Source organism: Coregonus lavaretus (genome assembly GCF_964263955.1).
Source record: "Coregonus lavaretus genome assembly, chromosome: 19".
Classification (NCBI taxonomy): domain Eukaryota; kingdom Metazoa; phylum Chordata; class Actinopteri; order Salmoniformes; family Salmonidae; genus Coregonus; species Coregonus lavaretus.
In genome coordinates this window covers 9,242,601-9,266,704 of record NC_140006.1, presented here as the reverse complement: position 1 = coordinate 9,266,704, position 24,104 = coordinate 9,242,601, and the positions used below count along the sequence as shown (strand labels likewise).

At 41.8% G+C, this 24,104-nt stretch overlaps 1 protein-coding gene across 1 annotated transcript in view; it reads right to left on the bottom strand.

Moving 5' to 3' along the window:
* The window catches only part of yeats2 (YEATS domain containing 2), a 66,660-nt gene extending 50,138 nt beyond the window's left edge, over positions 1 to 16,522 (bottom strand). The window contains exons 1-7 of the mRNA XM_084183767.1: positions 16,268 to 16,522; positions 15,346 to 15,451; positions 15,079 to 15,176; positions 10,929 to 11,021; positions 10,604 to 10,837; positions 10,191 to 10,324; positions 3,798 to 3,959 (exon numbers count right to left, since the gene is read on the bottom strand). Coding sequence (XP_084039893.1) covers positions 3,798 to 3,959; positions 10,191 to 10,324; positions 10,604 to 10,837; positions 10,929 to 11,021; positions 15,079 to 15,176; positions 15,346 to 15,445 — 821 coding nt within the window. The 5' untranslated portion in view covers positions 15,446 to 15,451; positions 16,268 to 16,522. The remainder of the gene's footprint in view (positions 1 to 3,797; positions 3,960 to 10,190; positions 10,325 to 10,603; positions 10,838 to 10,928; positions 11,022 to 15,078; positions 15,177 to 15,345; positions 15,452 to 16,267) is intronic.
* Positions 16,523 to 24,104: the final 7,582 nt, after the last annotated feature.

Here is a 24,104-nt window from a genome sequence, read left to right as displayed (position 1 = left end):
AATTTACTATGCCTGGTGTCATAATGGCGCTTAACATTGGCACTTTTCACGAGAGCTACGGACTCACTGGATATCAGGCATATTGGTTCTGTGCTAGTTGCAGGGAGAATGAATAAATACTGTTCCGTCCACTCGTCTTTGAATATACGGTTTTCAGAATAAACTTTTTTTTTTTTTTTTAACAAGCCATATTAACAAAGATACTGGTAACTAAGCTCATATCTGTGATATTTACAGTTGAATGTGATATTTGGATTAATGTCATTGGGTAAGACAGGGCACTAGTAGAGGTGGGCGTTGCTTTGAGAGAGAGCGAGAAAGAGAGGTTGCTGAAATAAAGAGGCCGCAGCGCCCGGTAGATTTTTTAAAAAGCTGTCTAAAAATAATGTATTGACTTTTATATAACAAAATGCGGTCTGGGTTAACCCTTCTCTGGGTCCGTCCCGGACCCCGGTCCGCCAGTTGAGTTTGGCTGCTATAGGCTATGAAGAGCCGTGGACGGGTCCATTCGGGTCCACTCACGTCTCTCAGCTGTAGTTACATAGACCCGAGACCCGATGACAAACAAAACAGACCGGAGCAAAAAGTTAGAATTATAGGTCACGGGTCGGGTCTTGGTTTTTCGAGTTTGGGTGGACCCGTGAACACCTCTAGTGTTTACTACTCAACCAATCTAACAGAGATTTTTCTGCTATTGAAATCCTTGAGCGTGCCGCCTTAGCGTTTTTTCAGGTTGCCTAAGTCCAAACTGTAAAAGAATAATACAAAATAAATTGGGATGGAAAATGTCTAAAACCGGATAATGTAGAAAAGATAATGGACCTATATATTTATATTATATAATCTTTGAGAAATAATAATCACCAAAATAAAAGCTACACAGTGAGGGAGAATTGAAAATTCCAAAAATAATGAATTTAGCAGTATATACAGTGCATTCGGAAAGTATTCAGACCACCTGACGTTTTACACATTTTGTTACGTTACAACCTTATTCTAAAATTGATTAAATAAATACAAAATCCTCAGCAATCTACACACAATACCCAATAATGACAAAGCGAAAACAGGTAGACAATTTTTTGCAGAAAAGAAAAAGAAAAAAGGAAATACCTTATTTATATAATTATTCAGACCCTTTGCTATGAGACTCGAAATTGAGCTCAGGTACATCCTGTTTCAATTGATTATCCTTGAGTTGTTTCTACAACTTGATTGGAGTCCACCTGTGGTAAATTCAATTGATTGGACATGATTTGGAAAGGCACACACCTGTCTATATAAGGTCCCACAGTTGACAGTGCACGTCAGAGCAAAAACCAAGCAATGAGGTTGAAGGAATTGTCCGTAGAGCTCAGAGACAGGATTGTGTCGAGGCACAGATCTGGGGAAGGGTACCAAAACATTTCTGCAGCATTGAAGCTCCCCAAGAACACAGTGGCCTCCATCATTCTTAAATGGAAGAAGTTTGGAACCACCAAGACTTTTCCTAGAGCTGGTCGCCCGGCCAAACAGAGCAATCGGGGGAGAAGGGCCTTGGTCAGGGAGGTGACCAAGATCCCGATGGTCACTCTGACAGAGATCCAGAGTTCCTCTGTGGAGCTGGGAGAACCTTCCAGAAGGACAACCATCTCTGCAGCAGTCCACCAATCAGGCCTTTATGGTAGAGTGGCCAGATGGAAGCCACTCCTCAGTAAAAGGCACATGACAGCCCGCTTGGAGATTGCCAAAAGGCACCTAACGGACTCTCAGACCATGAGAAACAAGAATCTATGGGCTAAAGAAACCAAGATTGAACTCTTTGGCCTGAATTCCAAGCGTCACGTCTGGAGAAAACCTGGCACCATCCCTACGGTGAAGCATGGTGGTGGCAGCATCATGCTGTGGGGATGTTTTTCAGCGGCAGGGACTGGGAGACTAGTCAGGATCGAGGGAAAGATGAACGGAGCAAAGTACAGCGAGATCCTTGATGAAAACCTGCTCCAGAGCTCTCAGGACCTCAGACTGGGGCGAAGGTTCACCTTCCAACAGGACAACGACCCTAAGCACACAGCCAAGACAACGCAGGAGTGGTTTTGGGACAAGTCTCTGAATGTCCTTGAGTGGCCCAGCCAAAGTCCGGACTTGAACCCGATCGAACATCTCTGGAGAGACCTGAAAATAGCTGTGCAGTGACGCTCCCAATCCAACCTGACAGAGCTTGAGAGGATCTGCAGAGAAGAATGGGAGAATCTCCCCAAATACAGGTGTGCCAAGCTTGTAGCGTCATACCCAAGAAGACTCAAGGCTGTAATCGCTGCCAAAGGTTCTTCAACAAAGTACTGAGTAAGGGTCTGAATACTTATGTAAATTTGATATCAGGTTTTTATTTTTGCTTTGCCATTATGGAGTATTGAATAAGGCTGTGGAAAAAGTCAAGGAGTCTGAATACTTTCCGAAAGCACTGTATTTTGTTATTATGTTTGAGCAAAATGTATAGAATTGCAGGAAATTACCTTTAAAACTGCATGTTCACTCAGCTCCATGTCAGAATATGTAGAACTGCATGACATTTCCATTAAAACTGCAACATTTTCTCACACATGCATGGCAAAATGTGTAGAATTGCAAGAAATTTGCTTTAAAACTGCAAAGATTTCTCACAGCTCAATGGAGAAATTTGAGAAATGTTTCTCTAAAATTCAGCCACACTGACCACGCCCCCTGCCACACCCACCACCTAAGCCCCTTTTTGATCAAGAAAAAACCCTGGTCTAACACTAGATAGGCCTACATCTGCACTAGCTATGCCTACATCTTTGTCTGGCCAAACAGAAGTTGTTCAGAAAACTTTTGTTGACCTATAATATGAAATGGAAATGGTGTAAACATGGGCAACACTACATCGTAGCTCAGGGTTGGGCAACTGGCTGCCCAAATTAATAATCAATAAAAAGGTACTCATTCGGGGTCTCAACTTACTGTTGAAAGCTAGAATAGTAGAATACACAAGGTGTCATTTAGAAATTTGGCTGTGCATCAGCAGTCACTCAATTAGCCCATGTCAGCTAACCTTTTTTTAGATTGCTAAATTAGTCTAGCCAGCTATCTAAACTATAATATAATAATAATAATATGCCATTTCGCAGACAACTAGAAATCATGGTCAAATTACCGACCGGGTATGCAGGGCACGTGTCCAGGGGCCCTGACCTCCAGGGGGCCCTCATTGATTTAGTTAATCACTCTGACTCAGATATCCTATTAACACGGCATAAGTCAGGGTAACGTGTAGAATTGCAGGAAATAAGCTTAAAAACTGCAAACATTTCCGCACCATGGCAAAATGTGTAGAATTGCAGCAAACTTGCTTTAAAACTGCAAAATGTTCTCTCCACCCCATGGCAAAATGTGCAGAATTGCAGGAAATTAACTCACGCCGCTGACAAGGGGGTGGGGGGGGCTAAGATATTTTGCTCGCAAGGTGGATGGGGGCCCCCAAAATGTTTTTGCTTTGGGGCCGTCTCTGACTGCATGTGTGGGTGTGGATGTGGGTACACAGACCCGCATGCCACTGCGGCCCCTCATGATGAGTTCAGATTTTTTGTTGCCCCCACCCCATCAAAGTTGCCCCTCCCTGTCGTATCTCATCAGATCAAAACATGTTGCTCAGAGAGTCTCAATCTGTCTGCTGTTGCCTGAGGCCTGCATTTAAAAACAACACCCCAGTGATCTATTCAACAACAAGACGAGCCCTACCTCCAAAGTACAGACACGTGCGCACACAAACATGTGCGTGCACACACACACACACACACCTGACTTCCACCAGGTCATTGGGCTTGTAGCTGGGGTGCAGAAAAAACCAGACTTTCTTGACAAAGTGATCGATGCTGGGCTCTCTTCTGGAGCCTCTGACGTACACCATCCACTTGTGGGTTGACTGGTCATTCTCCTCCCGCTTATCAGGAGGGATATACCTGGGAGACAGGAGGGAGATAATATATTTTAGCAATTTAGCAGACGTTTTTATGTAGGAAAGGCATTCATCTTTGTATATGTGGCCCCAGGACCCTGGCATTACTAGTGCCACATTCTTACCAACTGAGCCACATAGGACCACCAAAGATATTGGGAGAAAGGAGCAAGAGAAAGCAAGAAAGGTAGGGAGAAGGGGAAGAAGAAGGAGAGATAAGTTGGGGGACAGGGGGAGAAAGAGCGAGAGAAAGAGAGAACAGTAGAGTGTGAAAAACAAAGAAAACACAAAGAGGGAAAGAAAGAAACTGCGAGAGACATGTCTAGCAGAGCTGTCAGTCACTGTGCACTAGTGCCCTGGTTCTGTTTGTTTACCTCGGATTGACAGATGGAGGGGAGGAGAGAGGGAGAAAGAGAGGGAGCTGCCTTGCAGGGGGAGAGGAGGAGATAGAAAGACAAGCTGGAGCTCAGCCAGTTCTCTCTACTCCCTGGGCGGCATGTAGCCTAGCAGTTAGAGCGTTGGGCCAGTAACAAAAAGTCACTAGTTTGACTACCCAAGCCGACAAGGTGAAAAATCTGTCGATGTGCCCTTGAGCAAGGCACCTAACCCACATTTTCTCCAGTGGCGCCTTACTACTATGGCTGACCCTGTAAAAAAAAAAACATTTCACTAAACCTATCCGGTCAGGGCTCTACAGTGCGACCATTTTCCTCGCATATGTGTCTAACTATTATGCTGTGCAACCCCGAACCCTGCCGGTGTATGTGACAATTAAACAGCTTTTTTTCTTTCTTTTTTTATCGTGTTAATGGGACCCAGAGAAAAAACAGTGCACTTAAACCTTTAAAGACTTAATAAGCACTTAGCTATATATATATATATATATATATATATATATACACACAGTTGAAGTCAGAAGTTAACATACACATTCGCCAAATACATTTAAACTCAGTTTTTCACAATTCCTGACATTTAATCCTAGTAAGAATTCCCTGTCTTAGGTCAGTTAGGATCACCACTTTATTTTAAGAATGTGAAATGTCAGAATAATAGTAGAGAGAATGATTTATTTCAGCTTTTATTTCTTTCATCACATTCCCAGAGGGTCAGAAGTTTACATATACTCAATTAGTATTTGGTAACACTGCCTTTAAATTGTTTAACTTGGGTCAAATGTTTCGGGTAGCCTTCCACAAGCTTCTCAAAATAATCTGGGTGAATTTTGGCCCATTCCTCCTGACAGAGCTGGTGTAACTGAGTCAGGTTTGTAGGCCTCCTTGCTCGCACACGCTTTTTCAGTTCTGCCCACATATTTTCTATAGGATTGAGGTCAGGGCTTTGTGATGGCCACTCCAATACCTTGACTTTGTTGTCCTCAAGCCATTTTGCCACAACTTTGGAAGTATACTTGGGGACATGGTCCATTTGGAAGAGCCATTTGCGACCAAGCTTTAACTTCCTGACTGATGTCTTGAGATATTGCTTCAATATATCCACATAATTTTCCTTCCTCATGATGCCATCTATTTTGTGAAGTGCACCAGTCCCTCCTGCAGCAAAGCACCCCCACAGCATGATGCTACCACCCCCGTGCTTCACGTTTGGGATGGTGTTCTTCGGCTTGCAAGCCAACCCCTTTTCCCTCCAAACATAACGATGATCATTATGGCCAAACAGTTCCATTTTTGTTTCACCAGAGGACATTTCTCCAAAAAGTACGATCTTTGTCTCCATGTGCAGTTGCAAACCGTAGTCTGGCTTTTTTAAGGCGGTTTGGGAGCAGTGGCTTCTTCCTTGCTGAGCGGCCTTTCAGGTTATGTCGATGTATAGGACTCGTTTTACTGTGGATATAAATACTTTTGTACCTGTTTCCTCCAGCATCTTCACAAGGTCCATTGCTGTTGTTCTGGGATTGATTTGCACTATTCGCACCAAAGTACGTTCATCTCTAGGAGACAGAACGTGTCTCCTTCCTGAGCAGTATGATGGCTGCGTGGTCCCATGGTGTTTATACTTGCGTACTATTGTTTGTACAGATGAACGTGGTACCTACAGGCATTTGGAAATTGCTCCCAAGGATGAACCAGACTTGTGGAGGTCTACAATTATTTTGGTTGATTTATTTTGATTTTCCCATGATGTCAAGCAAAGAGGCGCTGAGTTTGAAGGTAGGCCTTGAAATACATCCACAGGTACACCTCCAATTGATTCAAATTATGTCAATTAGCCTATCAGAAGCTTCTAAAGCCATGACATCATTTTCTGGAATTTTCCAAGCTGTTTAAAGGCACAGTCAACTTAGTGTATGTAAACTTCTGACCCACTGGAATTGTGATAAAGTGAATTATAAGTGAAATAATCTGTCTGTAAACAATTGTTGGAAAAATTACTTGTGTCATGCACGAAGTAGATGTCCTAACCGACTTGCCAAAACTTTATTAAAAAGAAATTTGTGGAGTGGTTGAAAAACGAGTTTTAATGACTCCAAGCTAAGTATCTATCTATCTATATCTATATCTATATCTATATATCTATATATCTATATATATATATATATATATATATATATATATATATCTATATATATATATATATATATATATATATATATATATATATATATATATATATATATATATACACACAGTACCAGTCAAAAGTTTGGACACACCTACTCATTCAAGGGTTTTCTTTATTTTTACTATTTTCTACATTGTAGAATAATAGTAAAGACGTCAAAACTATGAAATAACACATTTGGAATCATGTAGTAACCAAAAAAGTGTTAAACAAATGAAAATATATTTTATATTTGAGATTCTTCCAATAGCCACCCTTTCCCTTTATGAAAGCTTTGCACACTCTTGGCATTCTCTCAACCAGCTTCACCTGGAATACTTTCAAACAGTCTTGAAGGAGTTCCCACATATGCTGAGCACTTGTTGGCTGCTTTTCCTTCACTCTGCCGTCCGACTCATCCCAAACCATCTCAATTGGGTTGAGGTAGGGGGATTGTGGATGCCAGGTCATCTGATGCAGCTTTCCATTTCTTGGTAAAATAGCCCTTACACAGCCTGGAGGTGTGTTGAAAAACATATTATAGTCCCACTAAGCCCAAACCAGATGGGACGGCATATCGCTGCAGAATGATGTGGTAGCCATGCTGGTTAAGTGTGCCTTGAATTCTAAATAAATCACAGACAGTGTCACCAGCAAAGCACCCCCACACCATAACACCTCCTCCTCCATGCTTTACGTTGGGAACTACACATGCGGAGATCATCCGTTCACCCACACCGCGTCTCACAAAGACACAGCGGTTTGAACCAAAAATCTCAAATTTGGACTCCAGACCAAAGGACACATTTCCACCGTTCTAATGTCCATTGCGCATGTTTCTTGGCCCAAGCAAGTCTCTTCTTCTTTTGGTGTCCTTTAGTAGTGTTTTTTTTGCAGCAATTTGACCATGAAGGCCTTATTCACACAGTCTCCTCTGAACAGTTGATGTTGAGATGTGTCTGTTACTTGAACTCTGTGAAGCATTTATTTGGGCTGCAATTTCTGAGGCTGGTAACTCTAATGAACTTATCCTCTGCAGCAGAGGTAAGTCTGGGTCTTCCATTCCTGTGGCGGTCCTCATGAGAGCCAGTTTCATCATAGCTCTTGATGGTTATTGCAACTGCATCAAGGCAAAGGGTGGTTATTTGAAGAATCTCAACTATAAAATATATTTTGATTTGTTTAACCCTTTATGGTTTACTACATGATTCCATATGTGTTATTTCATAGTTTTGATGTCGTCACTATTGTTCTACAATGTAAAAAAAAAAAACTTGAATGAGTAGGTGTGTCCAAACTTTTGACTGATAGAGTATATACAGTGGGGAGAACAAGTATTTGTTCTGTTTGATTGAGTGTGTGGACAGGTGTCTTTTATACAGGTAACGAGTTCAAACAGGTGCAGTTAATACAGGTAATGAGTGGAGAACAGGAGGGCTTCTTAAAGAAAAACTAACAGGTCTGTGAGAGCTGGAATTCTTACTGGTTGGTAGGTGATCAAATACTTATTTCATGCAATAAAATGCAAATTAATTACTTAAAAATCATACAATGTGATTTTCTGGATTTTTGTTTTAGATTCCGTCTCTCACAGTTGAAGTGTACCTATGATAAAAATTACAGACCTCTACATGCTTTGTAAGTAGGAAAACCTGCAAAATCGGCAGTGTATCAAATACTTGTTCTCCCCACTGTATATATATATATATATACAATTCCAAATACATTTCATAGAGTAAAGTAAGGTGCTAGTACACGATAAAGCTTTTGCAGATAGGGAGTGTAGCTACTTTGTTAAGTCAGGGGACATAAGTAATAATTACTGTTTAATGTCACTGTTATGACATGCAAGCCTACTTGTTGTGTTCTAGTAGTGTCTCCCTTCAACCCCTAAACACAGGCTTGTGATCCAGGGGGAACACATGTCAGTGATCAGGACACAGAGTTCTGTATCAAGACTGGGCTTGCATGACATGCACCCAGTTACCCAACTGCTTACTGTAGTGAGAGGGAACAAAAACAAGGTGTGCTGAGTGCCTACTGAGAAACCCAACTGCAGGGAGGCAAACTGGTGAGGGCCCAAAAAGGTGACAACATTTTCCTGCATGGAAACACGCAAAAAAGATGTAAACTGCACAAAAACATGCCAATTTTCAGAGTGGGGTTGTCACAATACCAACATTTCACTAACAATGAGATGCCAAGCGAGTAGTATTGTGATACCACAGGGTTTGCCCCCCCCCCCCCCCCCCTCACACGTTTTACTGTATAATTTACTGTATACAATGCAGAAAATAGTAGATTTGCTTATATCCAAAGGCCTACCTGTGATTGGGCAAGAGGAATATAAATGCATAATGGTCTGCATTTTCATTGTGGCAGTAAGGAGAAAACACACTAGGCCTATGCGAAACCATCGTTAGCCTACTCTTCAGACAACTCACACACATAGCCACACACTCCCTCCCTTCCTCACACATCTCGCTCAATCACTTACTCCCTCTCCCACACACATCCTCTTCCTCTCTCTCACATACACCACTCTCTCATTCCGTCTCACACACAAAAACACACTCTGCTCCCAAAAGTTAGGCACCAAACAGTATTTAAGGAACACCAGAAAAATATATAAATTTTTTATTCAGGTTTAGCTTAGAATTACATTGATAAGGCATATGCATCCTACCTTTGAAGCATCTCTTTGAATTTATCCTGTGCCATCCAAATTTGTGCAAAGCCAACAAATTAAACATGACTAAACAAGGTTGTTTGTTATCAAACCAAAAACTTGCGGCCCGCGACATGGTTTATAAAATTTGCGCCAATTCGTGGTAGAAAGGGGAGAAGGTCACTTCGGTAGTTTGGGTTAGAAACTTGCGGTTTTCAGTGATGTAAAGGCGCAATCATGACTGTCACGGTGCTCCGTTTTTCCTCTATGGCAGTGGCATTCAGCCTAGTCCAACTGGCCTGCTTGCTCTTCCAGGCTAAATTAAAAGATACTGCGCTGCGAGCCACTCCAATAATTAAACAAATGTAACAGAAAATGCATTACTGTCTGCACACCCCTGTGTGCCATCACGGCTAAATAACATTTAAAAACTGATGGAGATGCGCAGAAAAAACAGACAGAAGCAGCTGAGTAGGCTAATGGCTGGTTAGGGGATGCGGATGGCTGCTCACAGCTATCACAGGTGATATTGGATAAAACATTCTGATATGAAATATCTGACATCACACTCTAAACTCTGATATTGTATTTGTAGAACGCGTAGTGATGCATTCTGTGCTCAGTCATACATTTCGATCTCAGAAAGATACACCTTTATATTTAGTGATCACACGGGAGAAGATCTGTTCGCGCCTCTCTTTTATAGCTCAATGGATGATACAGTCTTGCGTCTGCACACTTTATTACGGATCTACACGATTCACGTGGATGACCTATTTAGAGATATATTGCCTAAAAGTGACGAGTTTGCATCCCTGCAACTGTATTACAAGAGCTTGCAACACACTGCTGCTGTTTATATCTGTCACAAAGGACTAGATGTATTGTGAAATGCTTAAGAAAGTTCACAGTGTCAGCAAAAAGAATGGGACCACTGCCTTGAAAAGCTCTCAGATTCTACTGAGTAAAAAACTGAAAAACTCATTGATAATATCAGTCACGTACTTGGAGACATTTCCCACCACGATGGTCTTCTTTATGTAGAGCCTGGAAGCCTCATCTCCTGTAGTGTGGTAGGTCACCCTCTGCTCCCCCTCGAATGACGACAGTACGCCTGACGATGGGATGCCAAACGTGTCCTACAACAAAGGAGACAGTCATAGTATTAATGTTAGAGGGTGTATCAGAAGCCTTTTACCACTGCAGTAATTATCAAAAGGGTCATCATATGATTGCCTTCCCAAGGGTGCATCTCAATAATCTACAGTGCCTCCCTCTCTTCGGCTCCTTTGCCTCATCTGCATAGGTTTGAAAAGACAGGATAGGTGAAAGCAATTTGACCAGGTAATTCAGATCAGTACGGATGAAGGAAAGGAGACGGGGAGAGGAAGCTACTTCAGACTCCACAGTCCACTCACCTTCCCTGTGTTGCGGCCCGGCCTGCGCTCCTGCCTGCCCCTGTCCTCTCTCCAGGAGCCCTCCACGTCCCTTTCCGGCCCCTCACCCTGCTGGGACAGGGACTCAGACTCCGAGGGCCCCAGGGAGTGGGCGTCCGAGCCCTGGTTGAGAGGGGAGGAGGAGCGGGAGGGTGACTCCAGGAAACGCTTGATGGCCGGGTGGTTCAGCACCGCCGGGTCGCTTTTGGATGCCTGCTGGTAAACGTAGGAAAGGAGAGTGAATGAAGTTGTAGAATTTGTAGTTTTTTTTATTTTTTATAAGAAATTGGACTTAAAGCTACCTTACCTCTTGGAGCTTGGGCACCCCAGCGTTGGCATAGTAATTGGCCACGATACAGGCTCTGAGCTTGTCCATCATTCGCCTGGCCTCATTCAGACGCTGTAACGGAGAAATGAACAGAAACACTGAAGATTTGTCCTGCAGTATAAGCGTGTAATTAACCTTTCTCCTACAGTATAAGCATGTAGCGGCAGTAAGTAGCCCAGCAGCTAAGGAGTTGGACCTGTAGCCAAAAGGTGGCCGGTTTGATTCCCATGCCGGGCACTGGAAAAAGGGTGGAATTGATCTGGCAAAAATGGATGGCTGCTGGGTTCACATCCTCAAGACCTTCCCCTATCTTAAAACTGCATTGTTGGTTAAGGGCTTGTAAGTAAGCATTTCACTGGAAGGTCTACACATGTTGTATTCGGTGCATGTGGCAAATACAATTTGATTTGATCGTTGGGCCCTTGAGCAAGGCCTTTAACCCCACAACATGCTCTACATCCAGGGGCGCAGCACTGCAGCTTGACCCTGTGCTCGTCTCAACTGTATGTGTGATGTGTGCTGTCTGAGGGGGTTGAGAACGGAGAACAAGACAAATTTCCATTGTTCTTTGTAACATATGGACAATAAAGTTGTATTGTATTAGAGCTGGAAGATATGGACAAAAATTCATAACGCAATAAATGTAACTATTTTGCTCGATAACGATAAACACAACAAACATTTTTTTTTTATGGACAGTTACTACTTTGCATTAGCGGCAGGGCTGTAGACAATTTTTTCCCAGTACCAAGTAAGACAACTGAGATGGTAGCCTATGACTCAAAAGGTAAACTATTTCTCTAACACATCCATGGAAAGCATGATTGATATTTTGATGTGCAACCTGTTTTTGGCTCTTCAGAGATGAATTTGCAGACATCTTTGTGCATATTGGCCTTAACTATTATTCTCCACCTGATGAAGTGGGAACTCTTTAGATAGATTGCTAACTGTAAATATGATCTTGTTGCTAGATAGATTAATCAATTAGACTACATGGCTATCAGTAAATGCAATGTCTTACAAAAACTTTCAAGCACTAGGCCGAGGCTAATTGATATAGGCCTATTAACAGCATCATTGACAATGATTGACAGCCATTGTCGATAGCGACGACATTGTGATGTGACTGGCGATGGTTTAGCCTACATTTTGAACTTACGGCATTGCAAGTCTGGAACCAACAGGACCCTGAAAAGCTTGTACCCCCAAGCCATTAGACTCCTAAATAGCTAACCAAATAGCTAGCCGGACTATCTGCATTGACCCTTTTTGCACTAACTATTTTGACTCATCACATATGCTGCTGCTACTGTTTATTATCTATCCTGTTGCCTAGTCACTTTACCCCTACCTACAGCACCAGTCAAAAGTTTGGACACACCTACTCATTCAACGGTTTTTCTTAATTTTTCACTATTTTCTACATTGTAAAACTATGAAATAACACATATGGAAACATGTAGTAACCAGAAAAGTGTTAAACAAATCAAAATATATTTTATATTTGAGATTCTTCAAATAGCCACCCTTTGCCTTGATGACAGCTTTGCACACTCTTGGCATTCTCTCAACCAGCTTCACCTGGAATGCTTTTCCAACAATCTTGAAGGAGTTCCCACATATGCTGAGCACTTCACTCTTGGGTCCAACTCATCCCAAACCATCTCAATTGGGTTGAGGTCGGGGGATTGTGAAGGTCAGGTCATATGATGCAGCACTCCATCACTCTCCTTCTTGGTAAAATAGCCCTACACAGCCTGGAGGTGTGTTGGGTCATTGTCCTGTTGAAAAACAAATGATAATCCCACTAAGTCCAAACCACTTGGGATGGCATCTCGCTGCAGAATGCTGTGGTAGCCATGCTGGTTAAGTGTGCCTTGAATTCTAAATAAATCATAGACAGTGTCACCAGCAAAGCACCCCCACACCATAACACCTCCTCCTCCATGCTTTATGGTGGGAACTACACATGCGGAGATCATCCGTTCACCCACACCGCATCTCACAAAGACACAGCAGTTTGAACCAAAAATCTCAAATTTGGACTCCAGACCAAAGGACATATTTCCACCTGTCTTGTGTTTCTTGGCCCAAGCAGGTCTCTTCTTATTATTTGTGTCCTTTAGTAGTGGTTTCTTTGCAGCAATTAGACCATGAAGGCCTGATTCACACAGTCCCTTCTGAACAGTTGATGTTGAGATGTGTCTGTTACTTGAACTCTGTGAAGCATTTATTTGGGCTGCAATTTGGCTGGTAACTCTGGGTCTTCCATTCCTGTGGCGGTCCTCATGAGAGCCAGTTTCATCACAGCGCTTGATGGTTTTTGTGACTGCACTTGAAGAAACTTTCAAAGTTCTTGACATTTTCCGTATTGACTGAACTTCATGTCTTAAAGTAATGATGGACTGTCGTTTCTCTTTGCTTATTTGACCTGTTCTTGCCATAATATGGACTTGGTCTTTTACCAAATAGGTCTATCTTCTGTATACCGACCCTACCTTGTCACAACACAACTGATTGGCTCAAATGCATTAAGACGGAAATAAATTCCACAAATTAACTTTTAACAAGGAACACCTGTTAATTGAAATGCATTCAAGGTGACTACCTTATGAAGCTGGCTGAGAGAATGCCAAGAGTGTGCAAAGCTGATAAAGGCAAAGGGTGGCTATTTGAAGAATCTCAAATATAAAATATATTTTGATTTGTTTAACACTTTTTGGGTTACTAAATGATTCCATCTGTGTTATTTCATAGTTTTGATGTCTTCACTACTATTCTACAATGTAAAAAATTGTAAAAATAAAGAAAAACCTTTGAATGAGTAGGTGTGTCTAAACTTTTGACTGGTAGTGTATATGTACATATATACCTTAATTACCTCATACCCCTACACATCAACTCGGTACTGGTGCCCCGTGCATTTAGCAAAGATATCGTTACTCATTGGGTATTACTTTCTATATGAGTCTCACAGAGCACAGCAGGGCAGCACACAAGTGACATTCTGAGTAATTTACCTATTCCTATTTGCTGTAGCCTATTTCAATAAATATGCTATATAGATTTGCAAAGAATTCTAAAACCTGTTTTCGCTTTGTCATTATGGGTTATTGTGTGTAGATTGATGAAAAAAATGTTTTATTTAATCCATTTTAGAATAAGCCTGTAACGTAACAAAATGTGGAAAAAGTCAAGGGGTCTGAATACTTTCCGAATGCACCGTATACCCTTAAGCCCCCACCAAAATACACTCCTCACTTCACCATACAGAGCAGCACCTAAACCAAACCCTTACCCTACCCCTTACCCTAAACCGGGTTCGTATCCTAACCCCAATCCCACCCCTTACCCTAAACCGGGTTCGTATCTAAATCCCAACCATCCCCATACACTGATACATCACACTCTTTCCCTTCTTTGAGCCCACCCCTCTCTTTATTCATGTCTTGTTTAGTCTGATGTTTTGTTTTGACTGGGTCCTTGTAAAGTGACTTTAGGTCTTTGAAAAGCACTATATAAGTCCAATGTTATTAATCACAATGTTTTATGGGTACATAATCACGATAGGTCAAAAGTTGACATCGCCCAACCCTGTGCCAATATTAAGAGGTGAGAAATACATTATATACTAACAGAAAGCTGTGACTCTACTTTCTGTAAGTAGAACTGCAGATGCCTTGAAAACTGTATTTTTCCCGCAATTGCATTTTGAGCACAGTGGGGAGAGGGAGTGAGAGTGGCTCGCACACACAGCAGCCAAAACCGAAACAGGGACAGGCAGATAATTTCATAGCAGGAATCCACATAATGCATAGGCTATTACTGTTGAACAAATAATGGTTTTGGAACCATCTATAGGAACGTTGTGTAGCAAAATCACCAAAAATTACAGATGTAAGCTAAATGCTTCGGTAAGAGGAAGGTGACGTCGGTAGTTGTTGGTTTATCGTCCCAGCTCTATATTGTATATTGTAATTACACACAATTAAAGGTAATAAACATGAAAACAGAGTGTTTGTCTTTGCATGCATTTAAGGTGTTCGTACTTTTGTCCACTCATGGTTCTGATATGACTCATGTTTGGTGATATGATACTCATTCAGTAGATGAGGTTAACAGTTACCTGTCCGATCACTTCGATCTCATGTTCTTTGTTCTTCATCTCCAAAGAGAACTGGTCTTTGATGATGGCCTCAATCTTCTGCACCGTAGCTTCCCTCGCTGGCAAGTTTGAAAAAGTATGAGAAAACACAGACGGAGTGAGCTAGGTCACATGTTAGCATCATCCTAAAGATACCGTGAACCAGTAATTGTCCATACAGCCTAAGTGCACAAGTACAGGAAGGCTTTGATAGTACAATAACATGTGTAGTAGAACTTCTAGTCTTACCATTTTGTTCCACTACTTTGTGTCGTTTGTTCTCCTGAACCTGTGAGATGTCCTCATAGTCTGGGTCCTTGTCTTCAATCTTCCTCTTGATGCCTGACATGATTGCCTTGGAGATAGAGACAACAGCAATGTGTAAATTCAACATCTGTGCTCTGGAAACCACGTCCCTGCTGCTTGCTCTGTGATATATGCTGGATATATTTATCACTAACTAAAATGGAGAAGATGCTGACAGTAAGCTTTTTATCTTGTAGCAGCAATAATTGCTGAGTTCTCAATATTATTCCAGGTAATCAAATAACAACCTAGCTTGTTGGAAGTTTATTACATTTCCCTGCATGGTATTTATGCAGTTCATAAACAATAATGTCTGAAATCACTGCACCTGCTAGCCTAGCATGTTAGCTAGCATAAGCTGTCAAAAGGGGAATAAGTGCTAACAGAAAATAAACACCATTGCCCGTTTTCAACAACAAACCCCACAAAACATGGCATTCTATTGAATGGTTATAGATTTTCAACATAGTTATATTTACAGTGGCTAGATAGATGTTCTAATTTAGCATCTATCTAGCTAGTTAGCTAACTAGCCAGCCATCTAACTGGAGATCTATGCAAAAATGTAGCATTCAGCATAGCTATGTAGGTGCTAAATGCTAGCTAGCATAACATGGAACTGCAAGTCGGATCACTCCGCTACTCGACCCCGATGTCTAGCAAGGCCTTTGAACTACACTAACGACGTTTTTAGCAAGCAGCTAGCTAGCATTGTTTCGTGGTACACCAGTGATTTGTGAAAACACTTTGCTACCAAACTTGACAATGCAGCATTATATGGTACATTGATCCATTACGATAAAATTGCATTTTAATAGTTTTCCCACTCTCACAACATACCCCAATGTTCAACAATTAACCATACCTCACGCTCGTGGTGCAGGAACTGGGAGGCGTGCAGGAGAAAGTTGTTAGCAGGCTAACTAGCTAGCTGAACGTGTGTTGTGATTGTTTTTGCAAGAAAACCGATACGCCTGCTTCTGTAGTTTAATAATTACTTTTCTGCGGAGCAAGGCACAGTGAACGGAGGTTTCTATATAAAGTGAGTTTTCATTCAAAGCTAGCTATCTATGCTGGTTCATGTTTTGCTGGGTTTGTAGAATCTCTAGCTAGCCCCATGGCATTCGCCTGCAAACAGATGGGCCTTGCGATTCCTGCGATTAACCAGAGGGGGGCACTAGAAAACAGAATCATAATCCAGGCTGGACAGAATACAGTGACATGCCCTACACTGTATCTCAGTTTCAAACGGAAGAAATAGGGATATAATGATTAACCTCATGGAGGTAAAATGTAACTAATGTCATAAAAATACATCACACATAATCAAGAAGTTATTAAAACATCTACTTTTCTTGTTGGCCCTTTGCTTTCCCTCAAAAGACGCAGTCAATTTTACTCACTTCAAATAGTTTGTAAACACACTATCCAGTAGCCAATGGGTTCTAATGCCAAGACCATAGCCTACTTTATTTATTTGTTCATCAAATAGAAAACAATCTGGCTTGTGCCACATCTGTTTGGTACAGTAACCCTAACAATATTGTATAAATATGTCCTGAAATGACATCATCACATATACATCTACAGGCTTGTCTGTGGTTCATAACAATGCATGTTGGTGAGATGAGATGTGAGAAGAATCGCAAACTGGTGCCAAATGTCTGCATTACAGACTGGATTTATTAGATAACACAGTCAGATTAATTTTAAAGATGGCATAGACAGAGCTGTTCACAAATTGATCTTGATAAACCTTTGAGCCACTGTTTCTATTCTCCCCTATGAAATCCATGTGGGTTTGTTGCTATATAATCTGAGAAGAATGTCTGAGGTTTTGATGTAACAACTCTACATTAGAATAAAAAGAGAGGGAATTGAATCATGGGCAATGGTGGTATGCTTACCTTTAATAATAATAATCTGTAATCCCAACATGTTTCAAGCTACCACCATTGTCCCTGTTCCCAAGACCTCCAAGGTAACCTGCCTAAATGACTATCTATGATCTGTAATTATGAAGTACTTTGAAAGGCTGGTCATGACACACATCAACACCATCATCTCAGACACCCTGGACCCACTCCAATTCGCATACTGCCCCAACAGATCTACAGATGACGCAATCTCAATTGCACTTCACATTGCCCTCTCCCACCTGGACAAGAGAGGAAATAACTATGTGAGAATGCTGTTTATAGACTACAGTTCAGCGTTCAACACCAAGCTGGGGAACCTGGGACTGAACACCTCCCTCTGTAACTGGATCCTAGACTTCCTGAGAGAACGGCGGTGAGGGTGAGTGAAGGCAACAACACTGGCGACGCAAAGATGGTAGGCCTGATCACCGACGGCAATGAGAGCCTACAGGGAGGAGGTCAGACACTTTGCAGTGTGGTGCCATGACAACAACCTCCCCCTCTGTCAGAAAGACCAAGGAGCTAATCGTGGACTACAGGAGAAAGAGGGGAGAGCACGCCCCTATCCACATCGACGGGGCTGTAGTTGAGTGGGTCGAGAGCTTCAAGTTCCTTGGTGTCCACATCACTAAGGACTTAACATGATCTACACACACCCGCACAGTCATGAAGATGGCACGACAGCACATCTTCCCCCTCATGAGGCTGAAAAGATCCTCAAAAAGTAATACAGCTGCACCATTGAGAGCATCTTGACTGGCTGCATCAATGCTTAGTATGGCAAATGCACCACCCTCGACCGCAAAGCGCTACAGAGGGTGGTGCGGACAGCCCAGTACATCACTGGGGCCAAGCTCCCTGCGATCCAGGACCTCTATATCAGGTGTCAGAGGAAGGCGCGAGAAATTGCCAAAGACTCCAGCCTCCCACTCTGCTATTGTCCAGTAAATGGTACCGAAGCATCGGATCTCTGATCAACAGGCTCTGAGACAGCTTCCAGCCCCAAGCCATAAGACTGCTAAATAGTAAATTAATGGTTACCCAGAATATTTTTTACACTTTCAGTCATTTTAGCAGACGCTCTTATCCAGAGTGACTTACAGGAGCAATCAGGGTTAAGTGCCTTGCCCAAGGGCACATCGACAGATTTTTCACCTAGTCGACTCAGGGATTAGAACCAGCGACCTTTCGGTTACTGGCACAACGCTCTTAACCATTAAGCTACCTGCCGCCCCATATCTGTGCTGACTGTATCTTGCACTGACTATATGCACACTCACAAGACTATATATACACACTCACACACACATTACACTGACACTTCATACGCACACACACATAACACACACCCATACCGACAACACAAACACAAACACACACACAGACACACACAAACTCTTTTACACTCATCATATGCTGTTGCTACTCTGTTCTTTATTTTTCTCTTATTATTATCTATCCTGATGCCTAGTCACTTTACCCTGCCTTCATGTCTATATCTACCTCAAAAACCTCATACCCCAGCACATTTCATTTGGTACTGGTATCCCTGTATATAGCTCCATACTTGTGTATTCTATTCCACTTGTGTTACTATTTTTCTTTTGATTATTATTTCTTTACTCTGCATTGTTGGGAAGGGCTCGTAACCAAGCATTTCACGGTTCAGTCTACACCCATTGTTTTCGGCGCATGATTTTGATTTGAACAGAATGGCATTTTGCCAAATAGATAACCTTCTGTCCTGGCACCACCTCTCAACTAATATGACATATTGTTACTGTTAGTTGAAGGTCGTATAGATCTAGATCTATGTTTATGTTCAGTGAAGCTATATGATTTAATAATCCCTTAACATCCTCCATTGTCGGGCAAGAGCTCACTGGCACCTAAAATGTTATAGTGCATGAGTTCCTGCACCTCATACAATATTGGCTTAAAAGTATTGCACCTAAATATAAACTGTTATGGCACACAAAATGACTACCGGCACCTTCCCACCCACACCCCACAAAAGTGTAACAGAATAGAATTTGCATACTCATATGGAATCGATATAGATACAACGTTTGCAGAACTGATGTATGTTTGTTGTTGATGCACCGTGGGCGGCAGATAGTTTGTCTTGTAAACAAGATAACAGTGGGACCAATCTAATTAGGTCCTAACCACAGTCTGGAATGATACTATACCACTGCTCATGTTCTATCATTCCATTCCCCCTTGAAATATAAGAGAAACCATCCCTCTCACTCTTCTGCAAACATAAAAACACTGTAGGCACAGATCTAGGATCAGATTACCCTTATCCTATCCTAGGGGGGTATTGCAGTGAGTGTTAGGATGGATCAGAGCCAGATGGCTCTGGGGTGGATGGGACTCAAAACTGTCCTTAGATCAGACAACTTCATTAACTCCATCATCACGCCCCCTGTTGTAGCCAACCTCCAGACTCTGCCAGCACAACAGATGGTTTACCCCTCAGAGTAAACATCCATTAAGTGAAACCTCATCTTGGTTTAGCAACATATGCATTCACATGTGTAGCCTACATGAAATTGCCAAGAACAAACCAGATACTCATGAATAAAGTCTAAAGCCACAATAAAAGTTTTCTAAAGTAGTGGAATTATTCTCCAGAATATTGGTGTTTTTAGCATCCTTGTTGTTATTTAGCTGTTTTCAGATGTACAGTGCATTTAGAAAGTATTCAGACCCCATGACTTTTTCCACATTTTGTTACGTTACAGCCTTATTCTAAAATGGATTAAATTGTCCCCCCCCCCCCCATCAGTCTACACACAGTACCCCATAATGGCAAAGCATAAACAAGTTTACATTTTTTTCTTTAAAATAAAACACTTAAATATTACATTTACATAAGTATTCAGACCCTTAACTCAGTACTTGAAGCACCTTTGGCAGCGATTACAGCCTCAAGCCTTCTTGGTTATGACGCTACAAGCTTGGCACACCTGTATTTGGGGAGTTTCTCCCATTCTTCTCTGCAGATCCTCTCAAGCTCTGTCAGGTTGGATGGGGAGCGTCGCTGCACAGCTATTTTCAGGTCTCTCCAGAGATGTTAGATCGGGTTCAAGTCCGGGCTCTGGCTGGGCCACTCAAGGACATTCAGAGACTTGTTCCGAAGCCACTCCTGCGTTGTCCTGTTGGAAGGTGAACCTTCACCCCAGTCTGAGGTCCTGAACTCTCTGGAGCAGGTTTTCATCAAGGATCTCTCTGTACTTTGCTCCGTTCATCTTTCCCTCGATCCAGACTAGTCTCCCAGTCCCTGCCGCTGAAAAACATCCCCATAGCATGATGCTGCCACCACCATACTTCGCCATAGGGATGGTGCCAGGTTTCCTCCAGATGTGACGCTTGGCATTCAGGCCAAAGAGTTCAATCTTGGTTTCATCAGAACAGAGATTCTTGTTTCTCATGGTCTGAGAATCCTTTAGGTGCCTTTTGGCAAACTCGAAGTGGGCTGTCATGTGCCTTTTACTGAGGAGTGGCTTCCGTCTGGCCACTCTACCATAAAGGCCTGATTGGTGGAGTGCTGCAGAGATGGTTGTCCTTCAGGAAAGTTCTCCCATCTCCCCAGAGGAACTCTGGAGCTCTGTCAGAGTGACCATCGGGTTCTTGGTCACCTCCCTGACCAAGGCCCTTCTCCTCCGATTGCTCAGTTTGGCTGGGCGGCCAGCTCTAGGAAGAGTCTTGGTGGTTCCAAACTTCTTCCATTTAAGAATGATTGAGGCCACTGTGTTCTTGGGTACCATTCCCCAGATCTGTGCCTCAACACAATCCTGTCTTGGAGCTCTACAGACAATTCCTTCGACCTCATGGCTTGGTTTTTGCTCTGATATGCACTGTCAACTGTGGGACCTTATATAGACAGGTGTGTGCCTTTCCAAATCATGTCCAATCAACTGAATTTGGAAGCGAAAGAAACGCACACCTGTTTAGGCGAGGTGCTGGCTAGCGGAGTAGAACACTTGAAAAATTAAAGGAAAGCCTCACTCTAGGAGCTCAGATGCAATCATTGAATAACCTAATAACCAACGTTTCGACAGACAAGCTGTCTATACCCTGATGAAGACAGCTTGTCTGTCTAAACGTTGGTGATTAGGTTATTAAATTATTTCTAGAGTGTGCGGCTCTCCTTTTCTTTTTCAATCAATTGAATTTATCACAGCTGGTCTCCAATCAAGTTGTAGAAACATCAAAGATGATCAATGGAAACAGGATGCACCTGAGCTCAATTTCGAGACTCATAGGAAAGGGTCTGAATACTTATGTAAATAAGATATTTCAGTTTTTTATTTGTAATAAATTTGCAAAGATTTCTAAAAACCTGTTTTCGCTTTGTCACTATTGGGTATTGTGTGTAGATTGATGAGGGAAAACAATTATTTAATCCATTTTAGAATAAGGCTGTAACGTAACACAATGTGGAAAAAGTAAAGGGGTCTGAATACTTCCCGAATGCACTATATTTTGATGTCATAATTTGATTGAAATGTGATAAGGCATTTCCATGTAACTTCTCCCCTAGGCAACTTCCCTTAGATGATTGACAGGTCAACACCAGTGTTTAATAGTAATGTAATTCCTTTGGAATCTCTCTGCACCAGGCTATAGGTAAGTGGGGGTGGTAGACAGGCAGACAGACATGTAAATATCTTTACATTATTCTGATTATAAAACAGCATAGTTTCACACTTCCATCATGTATGGCTTGTTTCATCTACTACAGTTGCACTATACCATAGTATTGCTTCCATTGACATTTTTAAACTATGGTATTTAATATTGTATTGCAATATGTCATATGAGAACTGTACACCATGTTCAGTATAGAGAATAACTTTATTGATGCTTCATTTACAAGTCAGCAATTACAGTCCGACATACTATAGCTTAGACAGTCCACGCTAATTTTCCGTGAGAAACAGAAGAACCAAGGCGAAAGGGAGATTAGAATATCACATCATACATACTTTAATGTGCTGTTTCGTTAATATCAGAAATACAGATATTAATCCAATATTGTCTTATTCCATTAAGGCACAAAGGATTGCATTCTCCAGGTCGAACTAGTCCTCATCTTGTACACAAGTACTGTAGGCTTTACAAGTTCATCAAATCCATGGTTCAAATCCAGGGTTCCCATGAAAGCAGGTTCAAAACAACGTCACCTCAGGGATTTGATTTGAGCCAAAGGCCTAACTCTGCATTCATGACCATCAATCACTTCTCCCCTGCTCAGGCCTTGCCCCTTGAGAGTCATCTAAAATAGAGCAGACCACTTAGATGTGTCAGACTGTCAAAAACAAGCATCACTCATCAACAACACACACAATCCCAGCACTCACCACAACAACAAGTAAAGAAAGTTCAATAATATAGTCAAAACAAAAGTAAAATCTCTCTCTCTCTCTCGACACGAAACACTGGAATGCGGCTTAAGTTAACATGCCTCACATTTCCTTTCACTTTGATTGAGAGGTCCAGACGTATCCCAATATTGTTTTACTGCACTTGTTTTGTTTAAATTTACATTATTGAGTAACAAAACCGTTCCTTATCCATTACCCAATAACGGAGTTCATGTTCCTCTACCTCCCTCTTTTTCTCTCCCTGTGTTGATCTTGATCTCACATATTATGGTTGTGCTATTTGTGGGGAATCCCAGTAATAGCAGGCAGAGACCAGTATGAGGCGCTGACATGCTCCATTCACCCCACTCACATACGTCACATGAAAGCAAATAATATTTATTGATACAGTAATAAAATGAAATCAAAAATCATATTTACACTGTGATTTAATAGTAAAAGTGCACAATTGGGGCTCTCGGATACAAAAAACACACCAAAAAGACACAAACCATATGCAAACAAGGATACCAGAAAATTTAAATAGAAATGTTGTAAAGAGAAGGCCTCAACATTACCATATAACAATACAGCAATTCACAGCAATTCATCCCTTATTCTAACGACACCAAAAGTAAAAGGAGACTTTTACTGACCAGAATCAAGACTTAAAATTTCCACCATCACACCTGCCAATCAATCATATCCTGTGAGTTAATAAACAGGTGTCAGCTCGGCAGAGCTAACGGCACACACACCTGGAGGTTTCCATGGTTACCCCGAGCTACATTGTGTACATGAGCTATACATTATATGAGTATACAGTTGAGAGGTGCCATTGTCTATGTATGGCATAGAGTTCTATAGAATTGTCATATATGAGGCAAGGCCACTGAGTAAGCAGCACAATATTAAACTGTCTATTATTATATAAACCTACAGCTGGTTTACATATACTGTAGTAAAGGTCACATAATTTACCACTCATTTAGAACAGTTTTGATCTACTAAGGCATCTGATACCCAGAGACATAAACGGCCGCTAGGGGGCCCCCAACCAAAAAATGAAATAAATAATGATCTTCATCCCATGGCAAAATGTGTAGAACTGCAGGAAATGAGCTTTAATAATGTAAAATGTTCTCTCTGCAAACCAAATCTCGCTTAGGGCCCCCCAAATGCTAGAAACGGCCCTGCTGATATCGTCTAAATCACCCATACACCAAACATCCAAATCAACTATCTAAACACTATGTAGCAACAAGCACACCAACAAGCACAAGGTAAAACATCAGTACAAATATCCAACAGTAAAAAAGACAAACAAATATAATTTAATAAATTGCAAAAATAAAATAAAAATCAGTGTGTGTGTGTGTACCAAAGATAAAAGGGAGGCACGGCCGTG